General features: G+C 36.1%; 1 protein-coding gene across 1 annotated transcript in view; it reads left to right on the top strand.

The window, feature by feature from the left end:
- Positions 1-19,081, top strand: part of LOC121431303 (laminin subunit alpha-2-like) — an 84,420-nt gene that overhangs the window by 12,223 nt on the left and 53,116 nt on the right. Inside the window, exons 2-7 of the mRNA XM_041628813.1 lie at positions 3,535-3,837; positions 13,791-13,910; positions 14,372-14,473; positions 17,443-17,560; positions 17,881-18,090; positions 18,876-18,955. Coding sequence (XP_041484747.1) covers positions 3,535-3,837; positions 13,791-13,910; positions 14,372-14,473; positions 17,443-17,560; positions 17,881-18,090; positions 18,876-18,955 — 933 coding nt within the window. The remainder of the gene's footprint in view (positions 1-3,534; positions 3,838-13,790; positions 13,911-14,371; positions 14,474-17,442; positions 17,561-17,880; positions 18,091-18,875; positions 18,956-19,081) is intronic.

Raw genomic sequence — 19,081 nt, 5'->3', positions numbered from 1 at the left:
TGTTTGGCTGAGAATTTGTTTAAAGTCTGACCAGGACTGCATTACTTTGGGAGGGGCACATATGTTTTTCAGCTTAAAATCCAAGTTCACGTGTGCATGCTTATGCATTTTATTCATGAACAATGTTGTCAAGAAAATTTTGACAGCCAAATTCTTGCCAGTATGGGAGAGACTTTCCACGATCCAGATTGGAAATGGGTGTCAAAGTAATTTTGAACTGACATGAAATAATTTACATCTGAATATTGATGTTGTAAAACTATCTTCACACTTTAAGCACTTCATAATTTTCAGAAAACAAGATAGTAATGTGTGAGAGTGGAGGTACATCGTTTCCAAGCGATGATGATGACGAGAGACAGTCTGCTCGAAAGGAGATTCAAAGAGGATGTTTTCCTATGGTAATGAGCACTTGAGGATCCATTCTGTTAGATAAGCAGGTTTATTTGGATATGAAAAATGATTGTTTGGACTTGGAAGAGGGATGTTAAGGAGGGTGAATGGTATTGCCTGCCATTTTCAATTGACGGAAAACAATTCTTAGTTTCTCTGGTATTTTTAAAAGATGAAAAAATCAGTGGTAATGGAGCTCCTAGAAGATGGTGTCATACAATGTTGATGATTATAAGGGTGGGCAGTAGAGATATTGATAGTTTTTTCAAATGAAAATTTACTTAAGGCAACAGAGAGAGATGGAGGGGGGGGGGGGGGGGATATGAGAAAGGTGAAGAGAAGGAAGGAGAGAGAGAGACAGATTAAATAATATGAATGCCCTATTTGCTCAATTTTTAGGATGGAAACTCAGATATTGGTATAAAAGATGTTTTTGAGCAATGTAAATGTATCCTAATCATTTAAGATTGAACATGCAGAATACCTGGTAACTTTTGCAGAACATGTGATATAACTTGATTTGGAAACTAGATATGATGACTTACAAAAATACTGATCTGGAAATGAAGACACTGAAGGAACCCTATGCCCTCCAAATCTACCTCTAAACCAAACTGTACATATTGACATAAATTAGCACCTTTGGTTCATTCTTTGGAGTGCTTTTACACAACCAAACAAAGCTTTCACACTTTAAAACCAAAATACACTTCCTATTGTGATCAATTTATCTTTACACTGAGATAACTTTCTTTATGTTCTTTGTGCAAACATTTGAAATTCAAACTCAAAGCTCTATGATATAGAGCTTAATAGTTCATTCACACATGGAATAAAACCGTATAGGCCTATTTTAACAAACTTTTTTTTGCTTTAGGATGAGAGGTTATGCCAAGAATAAGACAAAAATGTTTCGAGGAAATCTGATTCTGGATCTCTGAATTTTAGCAAATTAAAAAAAAAAGAAAGAAAATTTCAAAGGAAATGGTTCAGTGCATGCTCATGTCAGAAGCAATGTAACATTAACCCCAAGAATTTTGCTTTGCCTCATTTCTATCAGGCCTATTGCATTACATTATAAATGTTAAAGAAGTATTCAATTCATTCCAGGATTTCTTGTCAAGCTCCTTAGAATCTACTGGCTTGAAGTAAACTTTCCTATTATAATTTAGTATTCATTGTTGAGTTTGTGACAGAATTAACTCTCTAGGTGTCATCAAGATTTGCAGAGCGCAACAGTTTTCTGTAGTATGAATGGACAATCACTCCAAGTCCTGGTAACTTTGTTTCTTTTCACCCCATTCTCACTATCTGTATGCTCTGTAGCTTTGTTTAGACCTATTAGATATCCATTAACCAAAAGTTAATATTGTCTTCTGGAGATCTGTTTATTCTGGAACCACTCAATCAATTGTGTCCAACTGGCTTAATTGTGTCAAAAGTTTTGTAAGACCGAAGGATAAGAAAGAGGACCTCATATCCTATTTGTTCTTTCTTCTCAGAGTTTGGGATCAAATCAAGTGAAACCACACTTTTTTGTGGTGGGAGTAGTCTCCTTAGGCGGTTTCAAACCGCCTCGATCACAAGAATCCCCGTTAAATTACGGGAACTGTTTTCGGCTAAAAAAATACCCGTTAATTATTCCTGCATTCACACCGCCCCGAAACGCATCCTTTGGGATAAGTTCCCGAATTTCAAGCATGCGCATTATGGTCTGATAAGCAGGCAAGGCGCGAAATTCAAAATCACTAGCCCAGCAGCCACCCACACCGCCGCGCCCAACGACACGCTGGGCTAAAAGTTCCCGTAATTTGCTTTCACATCGCCAAAATACCTGCTACCTTGGAAAAATCCCCACGAAAGTTCTCGTAATTTCGCCAAGTACCTACTATTTAGCGGATATTTTCTTTCGGGGAAATTACGAATAGTTTGCTTTCACATTACCAAAATACCTGGTATTTTCTGATCGGGGTAAATTTCCCGATCAGAGAATACCTGGAACTGGCGAACTTCGAGGCGGTCTGAAACCACCTCTTGTAAACTTTACCTGTACCATACCAGTATGCAAAGATCGAGGAATATCCTGTCTTGCTTGGATAATCACTGCAGTCTCCACCCCCCCAACCACTCTCCATGAAATGTATTTTGCTCGTTCCCTTTTGATAATTTTTAACTTGTAATTAATTGGAAAAAATCATAAAAATCATTTCTGTCATTTTGAAGGGTGTGTATGTTGGGAGGGTGGTAAGTGAAGGGATATTCATTTCTGCCAAATTCCTCGATGAGCCTATATGCATGCAGGCTTACTTGTATGTTAGTACTGACAGAAAAGTGCTCCCAAAATGATGGAATGCTGTTCGCATTTCCAAATTTTTTAGAGTTTGACTTAACTTTTTTTGTAGATTCTGGTTTCACTGTGAGTACAACTCTTATACAGTACTTGTCCACTGATTGTCAGTCCTCTATATTTAAAGTGATATATGACTAAATGGAAAACAAACAATTCGTTTTGAGAGAGATATCATATTTTGGATTCATTCCTCCAAGTTGACATGGGATCAGGTGAATGCAAATATCCCTAGGCCTCAGTTGCCAATTTGTTTGAATATCGTTAGTCCTGTTAAATATCAGATTTTTTTCTCCTAGCATACTTTTATGACTTTAAGTAAACAAATAGGCTATGCACAGGGGAGTACAAAGGGAGATGAGCATTTGAATTAAAAAAGACCTGTATTTCTAAAACTTTGTATGCTGAAATTATGTGAAACACAGTAAGCAACTTGTTTTCTCTTTTTATAGTTGTAGTTGTGTTTTAGCTTTTTAATTTTTTTAAAGAAAAATGGTGAATTGTGTCATTTTATCTTCCTCAATAGGGATTAGGGCATGAAGGGATTAGTACAAAATAGCAAATGACATTATGTTCATTTTTCATAGCTTGGTTCATTATGATAATTTGTGGGAAATCTAAGTCAGTTTGTGTACTTAAGTAGCAGGCTTGGTTGATGTGAATACACAATATTTCACAAAAAAAACAAGAACTTTTTGCCTTTTGTACCCAAAACTAACTTTTGAATTTGAAAACTACTTCAATCCTTTAACCTTGATATAAAATGCATTTATGTTGCTTCTTAATTCCCTCAGATTTACCAAGTAGCATATGTAATCGTAAAAGCAGCCAATTCACCGCGGCCTGGGAACTGGATCCTGGAACGCTCTTTAGACGGGGAAATGTACAAGCCCTGGCAGTACTTTGCTATTTCAGACAGCGAGTGCGTGAAAGAGTATGGGATTGTTCCTTCGCGGGATATGCACCGCTTCTCGCGGGATGATGAGGTCACGTGTACATCGTTGTACTCCAAACTGGAGCCTCTAGAGAACGGCGAGATACACACATCAATCGTCAATGGGAGACCTACTGCTGCAAATCCAAGCCAGGTTTTAATAGTAAGTATTTTATTAACTAATCCACTCACTATGAGATTAATTTAGTCCCATTCATGGTATTTGTAATGGAGACCAGCGAGTCAACGTAACCAACAAGCCAAGTTGGATTGAAGTGGTACATGTAGGTATGTATCTTGTTTGAAAAGAAATACCTTCAAACATAGGTGTTTGTTTTGTAAATTATATTCCTTTTTGAAAAAAAAGGACATATCAAATGAAATTGTGTACACCAATCAGCACTTTCAGAGTACTAAGTAAATATAAACCTAGTTTGCTCTCATGAGAACTTTATTTGACTTTTCATTGTTTGGAAATGACAGGTTTTGAGTGCTTTGTAGTGCAAGAAACAGAATTTCTATGTGCATTCACCGTCAACGTTGGATAATATTGGATTCTTGATTTCTAATAAATTGTTTCTTTAATTCAAATGCCTCTTTTGGATACATGGGGAGTCTTCCATGAAGCACCATGTCAGTGATTTTTTACTGACTAATCTACTTTTAGCCAATCAGATACAAGGTTTTCGGTAGCCTATAACAATAGTTCTCACTGACTTTAGTTTGTGAAGATCCCTGGGACCCCTGAGCATAACCGTGTGACTATAATTGGGCAGAATGTCAGCCTACAAATCCAATTTGTAAGATTGAATGAATGAAAGGAACCTGATTTTCTCCCTATGAGCCAAATTTGTAGGGGATCGTAATTGAGAATTCAAAATTGCCTGAGAGGTCCTCATAATGAGCATCCCTCATAAATATATTAACTGTCAAAATGTCTTTGAATTTAGTAATAGGATTTTATCTGTGTTAATGCCTGGAATTTACGAAGAAGTTAAAGGGCTGTTTGTAACTTAGCTGTTAATCTTTGGGCTGTTCTCACTACGTTCCTAAAACTAGTTTACTGGAAACTAGTTTAGTGGAAACTAGTTTAACGTGAAGTGAGAACGGTCAAAGCGGTCTTGGAAGCGATCTTCCAAACCAGTTTGGAAAACCACCTCGCGATGTAGTTTTCAAGATCGTTTTGCCTTGTTAAAGTGGTTTTAGCGTAAGTGAGGACACAACCGTTCTTCGTGAAGCGATCTTCGCACTTTTTGAGCGCGCTACTCCACACGACAGGTGTAGAATGCCTATGTTGCGGTTTCGAATTTCGCGCGAAACGTGTCACCCCACCGTACCCTTTTCATAAACCTATCCTCCAATTAGCCGCCTAAGAGTAATGCGGATAATTCAATAAAAATTGCGTTCATAAACTCCGAAAATAAGCCGCATTATTTTTACGAGCGCCCGTCCTGAAAAAGGCGAATAATCGCCATGACAACTGGACACGCCCCCTCCGATGCGGTTGTGTTGGAAAAGGGTGACCTTGTGACCGCACCATGGCAATTATCCGCATTATTTGGAAATGCGTTCATAAACTCAAAATCTTGTCCCGATGCTGCTATTATGCGGATAATAGCAGCATCAGAGTAATGCGGATAACTCTTGTCCTCCTCCAATTTTACGACCAAATTATGCTGCTATTAGCCGCCTAATTCATTTTAATGGGGTTTATGAAAGAGGTATGAGAGCGTTTCCATAGCAACAAGAGCGCTTTACTTGAAGTGATCTTGAAAACCACTTTCGTGTGATCAAGTGGGAACGCTAGCAAAGCGATCTTCCAAACTGGTTTCCTGAATCGGTTTCCAGTAAACTAGTTTTAGAAAGCGTAATGAGAACGGCCTCTTAGTGATTGAGAGGGATAAAACCCCCATAATAATTGGAAGATTGTGGGGGAGAACATGTATTTTTCAATGGTTCCCCTCTTTGTATGGACTAATACCCTTTTTACACAGGATTTTCTTAACCCCGGACTATCGCTAACCCCGTACTATCCTTAACCCCGTACTATTTTTTTTCCTTTTCACACATGCCAAATTGTTATTGCTAACCCCGGATAAGGAATGCTTGCTTTTTACACACGAAACTCGCTAACCCCGGACTAGTGGTTTTTGTCGATCATTCGTAGTACAAGTACTTCACTCGTACACTTTTTACACACGCTAAAATTTCCTTAACCCCGTACTATAGGTGGGGCCAAATTGCCATTTAGCCCCACCTATAGTACGGGGTTAAGCTTAGCCCACTTTCGTTTTACACATGCGATTTTAACCCCGTACTATTGCTCTTAGCACCGCAATTGGTGGGATAACCCTGCTTTTTGCAGGGCCAAATAATCCTGTACTATAGGTGGGGTTAGCCCACTTTGCAAAAATGCTGTGTAAAAAGAAAGTGGGCTAAGCTTAACCCCATACTATAGGTGGGGCTAAATGGCAATTTAGCCCCACCTATAGTACGGGGTTAAGGAAATTTTAGCCTGTGTAAAAAGGGTATAAGTGTTTCTTGCATGAAGAATGACTGTGGTATAACAGTATGCATCGAGGATTGGAATGTATATTATCTGCATTTTTTAAACTAATTTTTTCAATCCATTTATGAATATACATATTCTCTTTATACATAAAACTACAAGTCATCATAGGCTTATTGTCCTATGTTTGAACCAGGGGTGTGATAAGCCAAACATTTTGAGGGGGCAGATATGGTGTATGGGGCAATATTTTTATAATGCTGAATGTTAACCTTTTTAATAACAAAATCTGACCTGTGATAGACTTTGATTTAATTTCAGAAAAGAATATCATTTCACCCCTTTATTTCTCCTTTCATTCTTTTTCTCCCCCTTTTCATGGTTGCAAAACCTTAGGGGGTTTATGTCCCCCAAGCAACCCAAGCTCCCCCATGCTCCCCCATCTAAGATTTAAACATTCATAACTTGGCCCTTTAAAATCTTGTGATAGTCAAATGCACACTGATGGTACTTGGAGAGATCCCAATTTCAGTCATCTCCGGGCTTCTGAATAGATGTATTGTGGTTTACTTCCTCTCATAAAAAATGACAATGTTTAGATAATATTAGGAGCTGATTATTATGGAAAGTTGATGATACTTGCTAGGTCAAGTCAAGCATGCCATAATAAATCATTCTAATTTAACAAAAACTTTGAAAATACTATTAGTGAATGTATAAGGTTAGAAATGGAAGTTTTACTGCGGGGGGGGGGGGGGGTCGTTCCTTTAAGGAAATCCTTCTGGGAAATGTTTTTTACTTTTTTTTTATAGTTTTTTCATGTCATTACAACACTAAATATCTTTTTAATAAAAGGTGAAAGATTACTTGGCAGATACTTATATGACCCCAAAATGACCAATGATGTTTGGGCTGAACATACTTGCAAAAATGTGTGCAGTGCATACTGCATGTGACTTCCAGCAGTCTTGAAATTCATTTTGTATTTTTCTATTGAGCAAGCTCCAAATCTTAGTATACTTTTCTTTAGGGCATCACAAATGTTTTCTCATCATTTTGAGGCAGTTTCTTTGATTATTTAAGCAATCTACATGAATTGAAATTTATCTGTGACAGATTTGTGTAGACATGGCCTTGATTTAATTGAACTGAACACTTGTGACGATGAGATATGTACGTACAGCTAATAAATGGTGAAGATAGAGAGCTTAGGGAAGTACAATTCTGTACCCATTTGCCTAGATATGACCGAGATCTAATCAATTGATAACAACCTGAAATAGATATGTGGATTATTTCACTTAGACTGAGTTATAAAGAATCTGTGAATTGTTCTGAATGATATTTCTTTTTTCAGTTCTTTACCCTTTTTCTTTAGTCATACAGAATTTACGAACATCTTTGAATCAGAACACTCAGTATATGTCAATGCCTTGTATATGGGAGCCAAAGACATATTTTATCCTACATGTATGCTTTGAATTTTAATATGATTTTTATAAAGGTGGGCCAGGCTTACAGCTATATTGTTGTAAGTGCACATGACCAGGAATGTGTAAAGGAAATCAAGCTTTTAAGGCAGAGTTGAAGGAATACTTGCATGATGGGTTAGGATGTGAAGTTTGTGAACCCCCCCAAAAAAAAGAAAAAGGAAAAAAAAAAGGGTAGACATGTGAATATATTAACTTTAATTTAAATTTTGTCTTAGTTTTTTTGTGATCTAAAATTCTGTGGTAGTAGGCCTGCTTTATACAGTTTGCAATGTTTGTTTTTGGAGCTGAAATGTTCATAAGAATAAATTCCTGAATAAGGTAGTATTTGAAAAATCAAACATTTTTTTTAGAGTTTTGAATATCTGTGGTTGTTTGCATGTATAGATTTATATGCCTTAGTGGAATCTCTGGGATTTTGTTCAGAAAATGAGAAATATCAATCATGAGACTTAGTGACATATTATATGAGAATGTTAGAACCTCTACTGTTAGAACCGTATACTCGATTCAATCAACAGGTCTCATTTTCTTCAGACATTGTTTCTGTCACAGTAAACTACTTTCCATCATGAATGCTTGAAAATTTACAGTTGTTGCTTGCCTTACAACACACTGGGACTATGTTCTCACGTATCAGGTTCACTGCTCACCAATTATCGTACTAAAGGCATGGTCACACCGCCCGAGCGTTTTTGGAGCGGTCGTGGAGTGGAGAGAAAAAATAATCACTGCTTGCTCCCGTTCCCCATTTTTTATTTCAATTGTTTTTATTTTGTTTTTGATTTTTGTTTTTGATTTTTCCCCAATTTTGTGAGCGAAATTCGACCTCCTCTCCCTAGCGCTCCACGACCGCTCCAACAATGCTCGGGCGGTGTGACCAGGCCTTTACAAATCTATTTTCAAAGAATTAGCAATAATTGAATACAGATATGAAAAAATCATAGGCATTGGATATGTATACAAAGAAGAAATTCAATGAGTGAAATATGAAAAATTTCTTTGAATTTGGTATTCCAGCCATATTCATGTAGTCTATTGAGGGTCCCCCCATTGAACCTGGGTGTCAATACAGATTTACAATTTTGATTAATGCTTCATGTTTTTTAATAGATTATTTTATGATGATGAAGAAACATAGCAAAGAAAGTGACACCCTAATTTATTGCTACTAATCCATCTTTTAACAGTTGCGATATTGTTAGTGGCATATACACATGTTTTGCCCTCTCATATGTCACCGCCATGCAGGGCAACAGTGTAGAGTGAACTTGCGCTGAGGGCTGGCTCCAACAATGTAATTGGAAAAAAATCTAATTGATTGTGAAATTCAACCTACAGAGATTTGGTTGTCTGTGTGCTATGTTCATAATTGGGTTATATCTAGGAATGTTAAATTTATTTTCTTTTGATAGTTGTCACACCACACTTATTCCTGATGTTGGGATGATGTGAAAAAAAACTGCCCCCCCCAAAAAAAAAACAATGAAAAGGCAATGAATTTGAAGGAAGGCCACACTAAAAGTGTTTTGTTTTGTTTCATGTTTTTTGGGAGGGGGATTGGCAGGATGCTCATTTTTCCCGTATGACTATCTGTTCTTGGTGTCCAGAATATAGTTTATTCCTGCAGACTCAATGACTACACCTAATGAATATTCAGGTAGAACTGAGCAACCCATCAATGGACCTAGGGATAATCCTTGTGCTTACAGTGGCAAAGTGGTGTGTTCAAATCTCATTATAGGATAAATATTACTAGTAATTTGCATTTTTTCTCTCCTTTTTTAGAATTTATTCAAGGCTTCAAAAATACAAATCAAAGACCTACTTAGACTAATTCAAAGTTTTTTTAAAGGTCAAGTCCACCTCAGAAAAATGTTGATTTGATTCAATAGAGAAAAATCAGACAAGCACAATGCTGAAAATTTGATCGAAATCGGATGTAAAATAAGAAAGTTATGACATTTCAAAGTTTCACTTATTTTCAACAAAATATTTATATGAACGAGCCAGTTACATCCAAATGAGAGAGTTGATGATGTCACTCACTCACTATTTCTTTTTTTTTATTGTTTGATTGGTACAATATTTCAATTTTTACGAATTTGAGGATTAGGACCTCCTTGCCTGAAGCACAATATGTTAAAATAATGGAATTCCACATGTTCAGGGAGGAATGAAACTTCATTTCACATGACAATGACGAGAAAATAAAAATATTTCATATTTCATATAATAAAATACAAAAGAAATAGTGAGTGAGTGATGTCATCTGTTCCCTCATCTGCATACCGCCCGAGATGTGCATGTAGCTGTTTTGTGAAATGAAGCAAAACTTAAAAAATGCCATAACTTTCTTATTTTACATCCGATTTTGATGAAATTTTCTGTTTTTATTCAAATCAATTTTTTGTTGGGGTGGACTTGTCCTTAATTTATCAGTGTAACAAAATAAAGAGGGGATGAAGAAGTCATGATTCAAAAATAATGATTACATGGGCAAGACACCCTACTTCTCTCTGGAACTTCCAATGGCTTTATTCACATATATCTAGGGACGTCTGGACTCATCTTCATCACATAAAATGGGAAAACAAATTCTTGCAGCTTTATGTAGTGAATAACCTTTATCTGAACTTTGAGATTCTTGCAAACGGGCCATGCATAAATGCTGTCTGGGAATAGATTATTGAACTTGTGAAATCATCACGATGTGATTCAGCTATCTCGCAGTTTTGTGCCTTTCTTGCCCAACCCATCAAGTAAATTAAAGAACTTTGTTCAACGTGCTCACCGAAATGACAACAAGGGAGGAATTCGCCGGTGTCTCTTGTTTGGAAACGTTAAAATTTCCCCAATTCAACCTCGTCTTGTGTGGGTTTTAAAACGGTTTTATTTCCCCAAAGTCCCAACTGTTTTCTTTACAAGTTCAACCAGAAGACCATAAGATAATAAATGGCATTTTTACTAATATTGGGCCTTTCACGATTCCCTATTTACATTGCCTCGTGGATAGAACCCCATTGAATAAAGTGTGGCTTTTCGACCTTTTATTTCATGCCTCCAGCAGGACTCCCATTCAGGGATTCAGAAAGGAAGTTTTTCTTGCTCTATTATGTATTTCTTTCCCCTGAATTTCTTTCTTCTTGTACCCAATTCTGCTTGTCATAATGCAGCTAAGCAAATAGTTTTATGCCGGTTGGTAGGTTTGGGTTGGTCTTTACCTATTTGATTTTGAGGATTGACCGAATCGCAGTCCCTTAATCAATTTTATTTTGCATATTTCATTGATAAAGGTTAAAGAATTTTAGGATTGATATACTCTGAACAATTTTATGAAAAGTGGAAAAATGACAATCGATAGTCGATACTTGATTGGTTGAAATATAAATCTGAAATAGAAATGGTCAGAAAAGTAATTTTGCCCAATTTATCATGGGCCTGGAAGTCACTGTGCAGGGCCAGATGGATGTTGCTCTATCCCAACACTAAACAGGGTAATTGCAACTCACATCTTTTAACGTCTTTTTGGTCTGATGTGGCCGGGGGTTGAACTCCCGATCTCCTGGTTGTGAGACGGACACTCTTACCAACCAAGCCATCACACCGGTTTACAGTTTATAGTTTTCTGTCTTAGATTATAATGTGCATCTGCAAATGGGCATTCAAAAACTTTTTAAGGGCTTATTTAAGATAACGTACAGTGTACTTTATTGGCAGCACTTTGAGCTTGTAACAAACTAAAAATGAAGCTTTCAAAATCTCATGTATTAAACCAGTGAACATCTTTATAACTAACCAGTAAATACAAATTGTTAGAGGGTATAAAAAATATATTGTAGAACTTTAGGCTATGATCAAAACATTGGTGGAAATGTATTCTATTTTTAGGGGCTACTTTAAATTTCAAATTTGGGCAATAGCTGAATTTTTGGAGCTATTCCTTTCATTGCAAGGGCTTCTTATTTGCTCAACCAGTAATTAAAGTGTAAATGGGAATATTTTCATACTGTCAACTGTCAAGTGTACATTATTGAATTTGCAAATATTTTCATTTGATTGTGGCAAGTACTTGGGTGATTCTAAGCAAATATTTTCTAATTTTAGGGGCTATTTCTTTCATTTCAAGGGCTACTCTTGTTCTTAATAAGAATGAAGTGTAATGGAAATATGATTATAGTGCGAAATATAGAATATTGATTTTCTAGATATTTTCAATATTGATTGTGGCAGAACTGTGGGCAACTCTTATACAAAACTGTTGCCCCGAAACAGTCAATTTGGGGGATTATATGGCAGATTTGGGATATCATGGGGACAAAATCACCCATATCTCTGATGTATTTCCTTCATGTAGGTAGGCTGGATCAAACTAAAGACCAATGGTACACTCATAAAAAACAGCATGTTTGTCTAATTGCATAGCAGCGGGCCAGCATACATGAAATAGTGTATTGAGCGGAAGAGAACAAACTCTTGTTGGATCGAATCTATTTGAACGCCCAATATGCTTGACCTCGGTGAAGTTGAGTTTGAAAGTGCCTCAGTCAAATATTGACAATGAAAGGTAAAGTTTTGATATGAAGATTGCTTTCTTTTCATCTTCATCCTATGCCGTTGACAGAGGTCCCCCTTTGATGATGATGTGTGTTCACATAATTATCATGAACCTATTTTTTTTTCCTTTTCATTGATGGTGAATGGCCTTGGTTGGAAAAGGGGGTGGGGTTCAATTGATGCCCCCACTTGAAAAAGGCTTTTCAAAATTTTTAATTCAAACCATGGTTTGGTTCACTTAATATTTTAGCAGTTAGTAATTATTTAAAATCGTTCAAAATGAGGTGAAACAAGGTGCGTTTCAATGGCAATTCTGCCTAAAAACAGGTTTTGAAAATAAGTGGAATGCAGCAAAGATGAGAATAATTTTTCTGAGCACTGCAGATTTCTTCTGGTTTTGGCATGTATTGTATACAATTCAAATTTACTTATATACATCATAGAATCCACTGTGTGAAGTTGGTGAGTTTCAGAAGTTTGAGAAACAATGCGACTGATCGCTCTTCTGAAAAGCTGTGTTTTGTGCACACACGTTGTGATTGCTTCAGAAATTTGAGTGCATGAACACACTCTTTTGGGGTAAAGGCCCTCCGCAATTATTTGCTCTCTGGTTGCAGAGCACAAAAGCAGATAGGTTCTTGGGTTGACCTAAGTGGTGTAATGATTTCCTCCCGGTGGTTATATGAAATGAAATTATCCAATTCACATCTGTCCTGTGGTCCCTTAAACCATGAGAAATTCAGTAATGGGTGGTTTTCTCTAAATCTGATGCCTTTTCATGTTTAATCCTTCATTTGTGTGTATCGGACCTTCCGAATACTACTAATTAGGCGATAACACCCATTTGTGGAATCTAACGCTCATTTGTGGTTGTGTGCATCGATGGTAGCACTATTCAGCTTCTGAAAACATTGAACTCATAAAATAGGGAATAAATTTAGATCCACCCACTTTAGATTTAGGTCAGTTGCAAATAAGAACATGTGAAGTGTTATGCTTGAATGAAATCAATGTTTATTACTTATTACTATGTCGTCAGTTATCATTATGATATCTCTTTATAATTATTCATCAGTTAAATTAATTTAATTTGCTTCTCAAGCCCATGTTTCCTTTTCTTTGTACATTGTGGTTGATTTCTTTTAAAGTTGTGAATATATTAGGTCATTCACAAAATATCAGACTGCATGTCAGTGTATCAGATAATAGATCTTATGGTAATACTTATTACTTTTCAAATTATCCTGGCAACCGTGGCAAAATTCTCTCAAAAGTTCTTGTAGTTTTGAAAATTCCTTACTTAATTGTGATTACTTTTTGTGGATTTGAACAGTTTTTTAAATAGTTTTTTTTATCACCAATCACACTGGCTAAATACCTGGTAATTTCTCACCTGCGTGAAATTCCTGATCAGAAAATATCAGGGATTTTTAATTCATAAGTTGAGGTTGATGCACCCTACAATTATACAAATAATTATACTTTTCACTTTATTTAAAGTTTCTTCTAAACTGTTATGTAACACAAAACAAATGCTGTCTTTATTTCTTTTTCCTGTAGGAATTTACATCAGCTCGTTTCATTAGACTTCGCCTTCAACAGATCCGGACGTTACACGCCGACCTTATGACCTTTAACAGCCGTGGTATACGATATGTCGATCCTATAGTATCAAGGAGGGTAAGAAAAGAATATAAGATTACACACAAGAAAATGTTTGTTGAAAGAATATGAATTTGAAACCAATTTGTTGATTAAAACACTAGTAAATTGTCAAATTTTCTACATAAAGTTGGTCACTTATTTAGCTGAAATTGTTCAAATAATAAGGTGATAAAACAGTTTGCCTGACAAATGTGCAAAAAACAGAGGAACACAAATTATTTTTCAGTTACATCCAAGTTATTGTTAAAATATTCATAGAAATAAAAAAAATTCTTCATATTTTTTTCAGTCACATTAGAATTTTATTTCAGTATGATAAATGTATGTATTAAGCAAGCAGAAAATACCATTTACACTATTTTGTTTATCTAAATACAATTAAATTTTGTGTAAGAATAAAGTAAGTATAAATGAATGATGTATCGCTTCGAGATTCAGTATGATAATTTACTTTGTTCATTTTTTGTTTGTTTCAGTACTATTATTCAATCAAGGACATATCAGTGGGAGGTCAGTGTATATGTTTTGGTCATGCTGAGCAATGTATATTAAATGCTTTTGCTGGACCAAATGATCTGGTAAGTTGGAATATTGATAATAGCTTGAAGGTGTACAATGTCTATGTGAGTGTCTATAAATTTTGATATATGAATATAAGATCCTAATTTCATCCCAATTCAACCCACTAGCTGGAAATCAAGTGAATAGAAACCAATTACCCCAGAAAAGGCGTTTCAGCCCGAAATATAAATAATGACAGAAAGAAAGAAACAGTATCAACAACCCCCATAAACCCTCCCATATAGGAACGGGGAAAATACAGCAGGAGAAGTAGTTAATTCTTGTGTTAAGTATATATTTATATATTAAAGTTGTTAATATGTGTTAACCAAGAGACAAGGTGCCAAAGATTAAAAACCTTTAGGTGTTAACCTAAAAATCAGATGCCAAAGATTAAAACTTTTTCATTGTTGGTGCTCTATATGACAAAGTTTTATCTGTTAGTAATAATCAAGTTACCTATTATTACAAATTGCATTCAAAGCATAAATATCTTTTATTCACCTTTCTCTCCTGAAAGATGAATTCCACCAATCATGTCTCTAATAGTCTGTAACTGGGGCTACAGTTTGGTGGAATGGATGCCTCTCTCCAATTTCAAGGTTATCATTTTCTGGAAGTTTGGTTTTCAATCACTCCCTAAAGAGTAATTTATTTGAAAAATTGTCTATCCTGTTTTTTCTCTTTCTGTAAATGCATTTTAGCAGACAAAATTTTATATAGGGAAACGATATGACTGGTTATATCCAAGACAAATGTCCATAAAAAGGTGTAGTTGTAATTTGGATTGCCAACTTTACCAATTGCATATCAAATTTTGATATTTCCTCCTCTCCAATTTTTTCCTTGATCTTCATAATATCGGAAATTTAAGTAGAATTTTAATAGGGTTTTTGTGAAATCATCATCTTTTCAAATGCCAAGCCTAGAGGAAATAGTTACACAGTGACTTGATTTGGATGGATGCAGACATTAATCTTCTAGTGTTTCCCCCTAACCTATTAATCAATCCCATCCAATGACATCTATAGAAATCTAAATGATATTTCATATGTTTGCTAAGGCCTCATAATTATAGAATAAAAAATGTTTCTTCAGGTGTCTGAAACACCACCTTTAAACACCTCGCTATGCCCCAGACACCATGGTATAGTGATTACTATTCACCATGAAATATTATATACTATTGCCTTGAGGGGGGTGTGGCCCCTAGTAGCGATATGTCCTTGAGAATGAACCTGACAGCTCCAAGAACAGTGGCAAGAAACCTACCAATTATTCAATATAACAGCATTCTTTGGAATGTCCTAGGGTCACCTGAGGGTGTCCCAGAGGGTCAAAGGTCACTCCAAATGTGCTATCTACTGCTGACATGCATGACTTAAGAAAAGGGATGGAAAAGAGAATGTGTATCAGTTGGTAATTTGCAAGGCGGCAGAAGTTAGGCAGGGGTACCCTGGAGTTCTGGCTCGCCAGCGATGGATGACTTTGGGGGTCGGGATAACATTGACCTTAGTGATAAATACATTTCTCATATTTCTGTTGCCATGAGGTTTTTTTTTAGGTGATGTTGTTATGTATATATATAGTTTGTCAAATGGGTTTTGAGAGTGGCATTGAGTGATGGATGAGTGCTGCACTCTGGGTAGCAGTTTCAAGGTATGACATGTATTTTGAACAAGATTGATACTTCAATATCTTTTAGGATTTTCCCAAAATTAATTGTAATAAACATAGTGATGGGAAGAGGAGTATAATGAAAACTGTGACTACCTAAGGGAAATGTGTTATGTTTTCTAAATATAAAGCTGGCAGATGTCTTGTACTCTTAAGATCCCATTCCTATTACTGTCCTTAAACTAGTTTACTGAAAACTAGTTTAGTGTAAACTAGTTTAACTTGTAATGAGAACGGTCGAAGCGGTCTTGGAAGCGATCTTCCAAACCGCGATGTAGTTTTCAAAATCACTTTGCCTCTTAAAACTGGTTTTAATGCAAGTGAGGACACAACTACTCTTCGGGAAGCAATCTTCTAACTCTATGGTTTCCAGTAAATCAGTTTTTAGGATTGTAATGAGAAGAGTGTCATTGAGGCTGTTCTCACTACGTTCCTAAAACTAGTTAGTTTCCAGTAAACTAGTTTAGTGGAAACTAGTTTATGAGGCTGTTCTCACTACGTTCCTAAAACCAGTTTACTGGAAACTAGTTAAGTGGAAACTAGTTTAATGCATAGTGAGAACGGTCAAAGCGGTCTTGGAAGCGATCTTTCAAACCAGTTTGGAAAACCACCTCGCGATGTAGTTTTCAAGATCGCTTTGCCTCGTTAAACTGGTTTTAGTGTAAGTGAGGACACAACCGTTCGGGAAGCGATCTTTGCACATTTTGAGCGTGCTACTCCACACGACAGGTGTAGAATGCCTATGCTGCGGTTTCGAATTTCGCGCGAAACGTGTCACCCGACTGAGAGCGTTTCCATAGCAACAAGAGCGCTTTACGTGAAGTGATTTTGAAAACCACTTTCGTGTGATCAAGTGGGAATGCTAGCAAAGCGATCTTCCAAAGTGGTTTCCTGAATCGGTTTCCAGTAAACTAGTTTTAGAAAGCGTAATGAGAATGGCCTCATAATGTGCTTCCATGGGATTCGGTTTAGAAGTCAGTATAGGCAGGTGGCTGCTTAAGAGAGGTGGCCTGCTATTCAGGTGGGACTGTATAAGTAAGAAATATGTTCTGGTGGGTGTTTCATAAAGCTGTTTGTAAGTTAAGAGCGACTTTAAGAACGACTGGTGATCCTTTCTTGTGGAAAATGGTATATTCATTGGCGATGGTTAAGCACGTAAGAAAGGTTCACTAGTCGTTCTTAAAGTTACTCTTAACTACGAACAGCTTTATGAAACGGCCCCCTGGAGCAGCATTTACAACAAATATTATTGTATTACCCTATCCCCTACGTATCTAATTGTTTACTCATCTATTATATCATATTCCAGGCATTGAAATGTATATGTGAACATAACACCTGCGGTGATCAGTGTAACCAATGCTGCAGGGGTTTTCAGCAATTTCCATGGCGACCGGGCAACGCCGACTTTGGCAATAGTTGCAGACGTAAGTATTTATTAGTAAGAATTCACATTACATTTAATATCTTCAGTTACCTTAATTGAAAAAGATTTGATAACAAAAATTATGCGTTATTTGAATTAATCTTGATTCAACACTTCATTTTTCAAGGAAATCATTTTTTCCGGTATTTAAAAAAACCCAAATTACATGTATCATCTTTAAATGCAATCCTCTCTCCTTTGCTATCGAGAAAATGTTCTATTACTTCCTTGTGGATATCTGTTGAATATCTACAGTGGATATCTACATTTATATTTAATTGTTGAAAATAGTAATATAAATTTCCATTGTTTATTTATCAGCATGTAATTGTCATGGACATGCCGATGACTGTTACTACGATAACATGGTCGATGCCCAGAGCCTAAGCATCGACGAGAATGGGAATTACAATGGAGGAGGAGTTTGTGTAGGTTGCCGTGACAACACAGATGGACTCAACTGCCAGACATGCCGAGATGGCTTCTACCGCCCTCTTGGGGTCGAGCCTACCAATCCTTCACCATGTAGAGGTAAAAATTACAGAATTTGATACATTTTTATCGCTATGGTAGAGTCGCCAGCTTTCTTTAAACGGAAAACAGAGAAATTTCACAGAATTCATGATGAACAATGAATTCACAGAATTTCATGAAAAAAGTAACTTCCAGGTTAAATTATTGAATAACAAAATTTACTGGGAACTTTATGTAACTCAAAGTGAAATCCAATCAAAGTAAACTGTGCTTAAATGATAAATGAGGATGATATGTGATGAACATGATTCATTGTAATAACTAATGATAGTAAATATATCATATTTATACAGGATAGCCACTAGTGCAGTTTCAAAAACTGTCCTTCCAGCGGGCCCTGTCTAACATGATAATATAATTATTACCTCAGCTTTAGATGGGCATCCTAGGTGCTCAAGCTTTAAAGGAATTTCTCATTACAATGTACCCATTTACAACACCTGGGTAGAGAGGGGCAAATGTAGATTAACACCTTGCCAAAAATATGTGAGCGCCATCTTGTGATTCAAACTTTGGCTTCAATCATGGCTCATAGTCAGGAGACTTATCTACTTAGCCACAATGCCTCCGATGTTGCTACATTTATAATCAATTATATCTAAAAAATCAATATTTTTTTATAAATCCATATTACTTAAATTAATTGATAATTTAAATGTGAATAAAACATTTTTAAAAGGAAAGTTTAACTTCCTTTCTCTTATTATGAAACCCCTCATAATTCTTATCTGTCACATGAGATAACCCTTCGTCTCTAATTCTATTTTCACACAATATTACAGCGTGCATATGCAGCCGTGTTGGTACAGATCCAGAGTCTAACTATAACTGTGTCAAGGATGAGAGGAGCCAGAGTAACATGGTATGGTTTGAAGAAAAAGTAAAGCAAATAATGCACAGGATTCATCTTTTACTATTTTTTATCTGTTACCCTATATTCTATTCTAAGCATTCCTATTTATATTTAAGAGATCAAATGGTCATCATA

This window comes from Lytechinus variegatus, chromosome 17, assembly GCF_018143015.1.
Source record: "Lytechinus variegatus isolate NC3 chromosome 17, Lvar_3.0, whole genome shotgun sequence".
Taxonomy (NCBI): Eukaryota; Metazoa; Echinodermata; class Echinoidea; order Temnopleuroida; family Toxopneustidae; genus Lytechinus; species Lytechinus variegatus.
The sequence above is the reverse complement of the archived record's forward strand: the minus strand, read 5'-3'. Positions and strand labels throughout refer to the sequence as shown.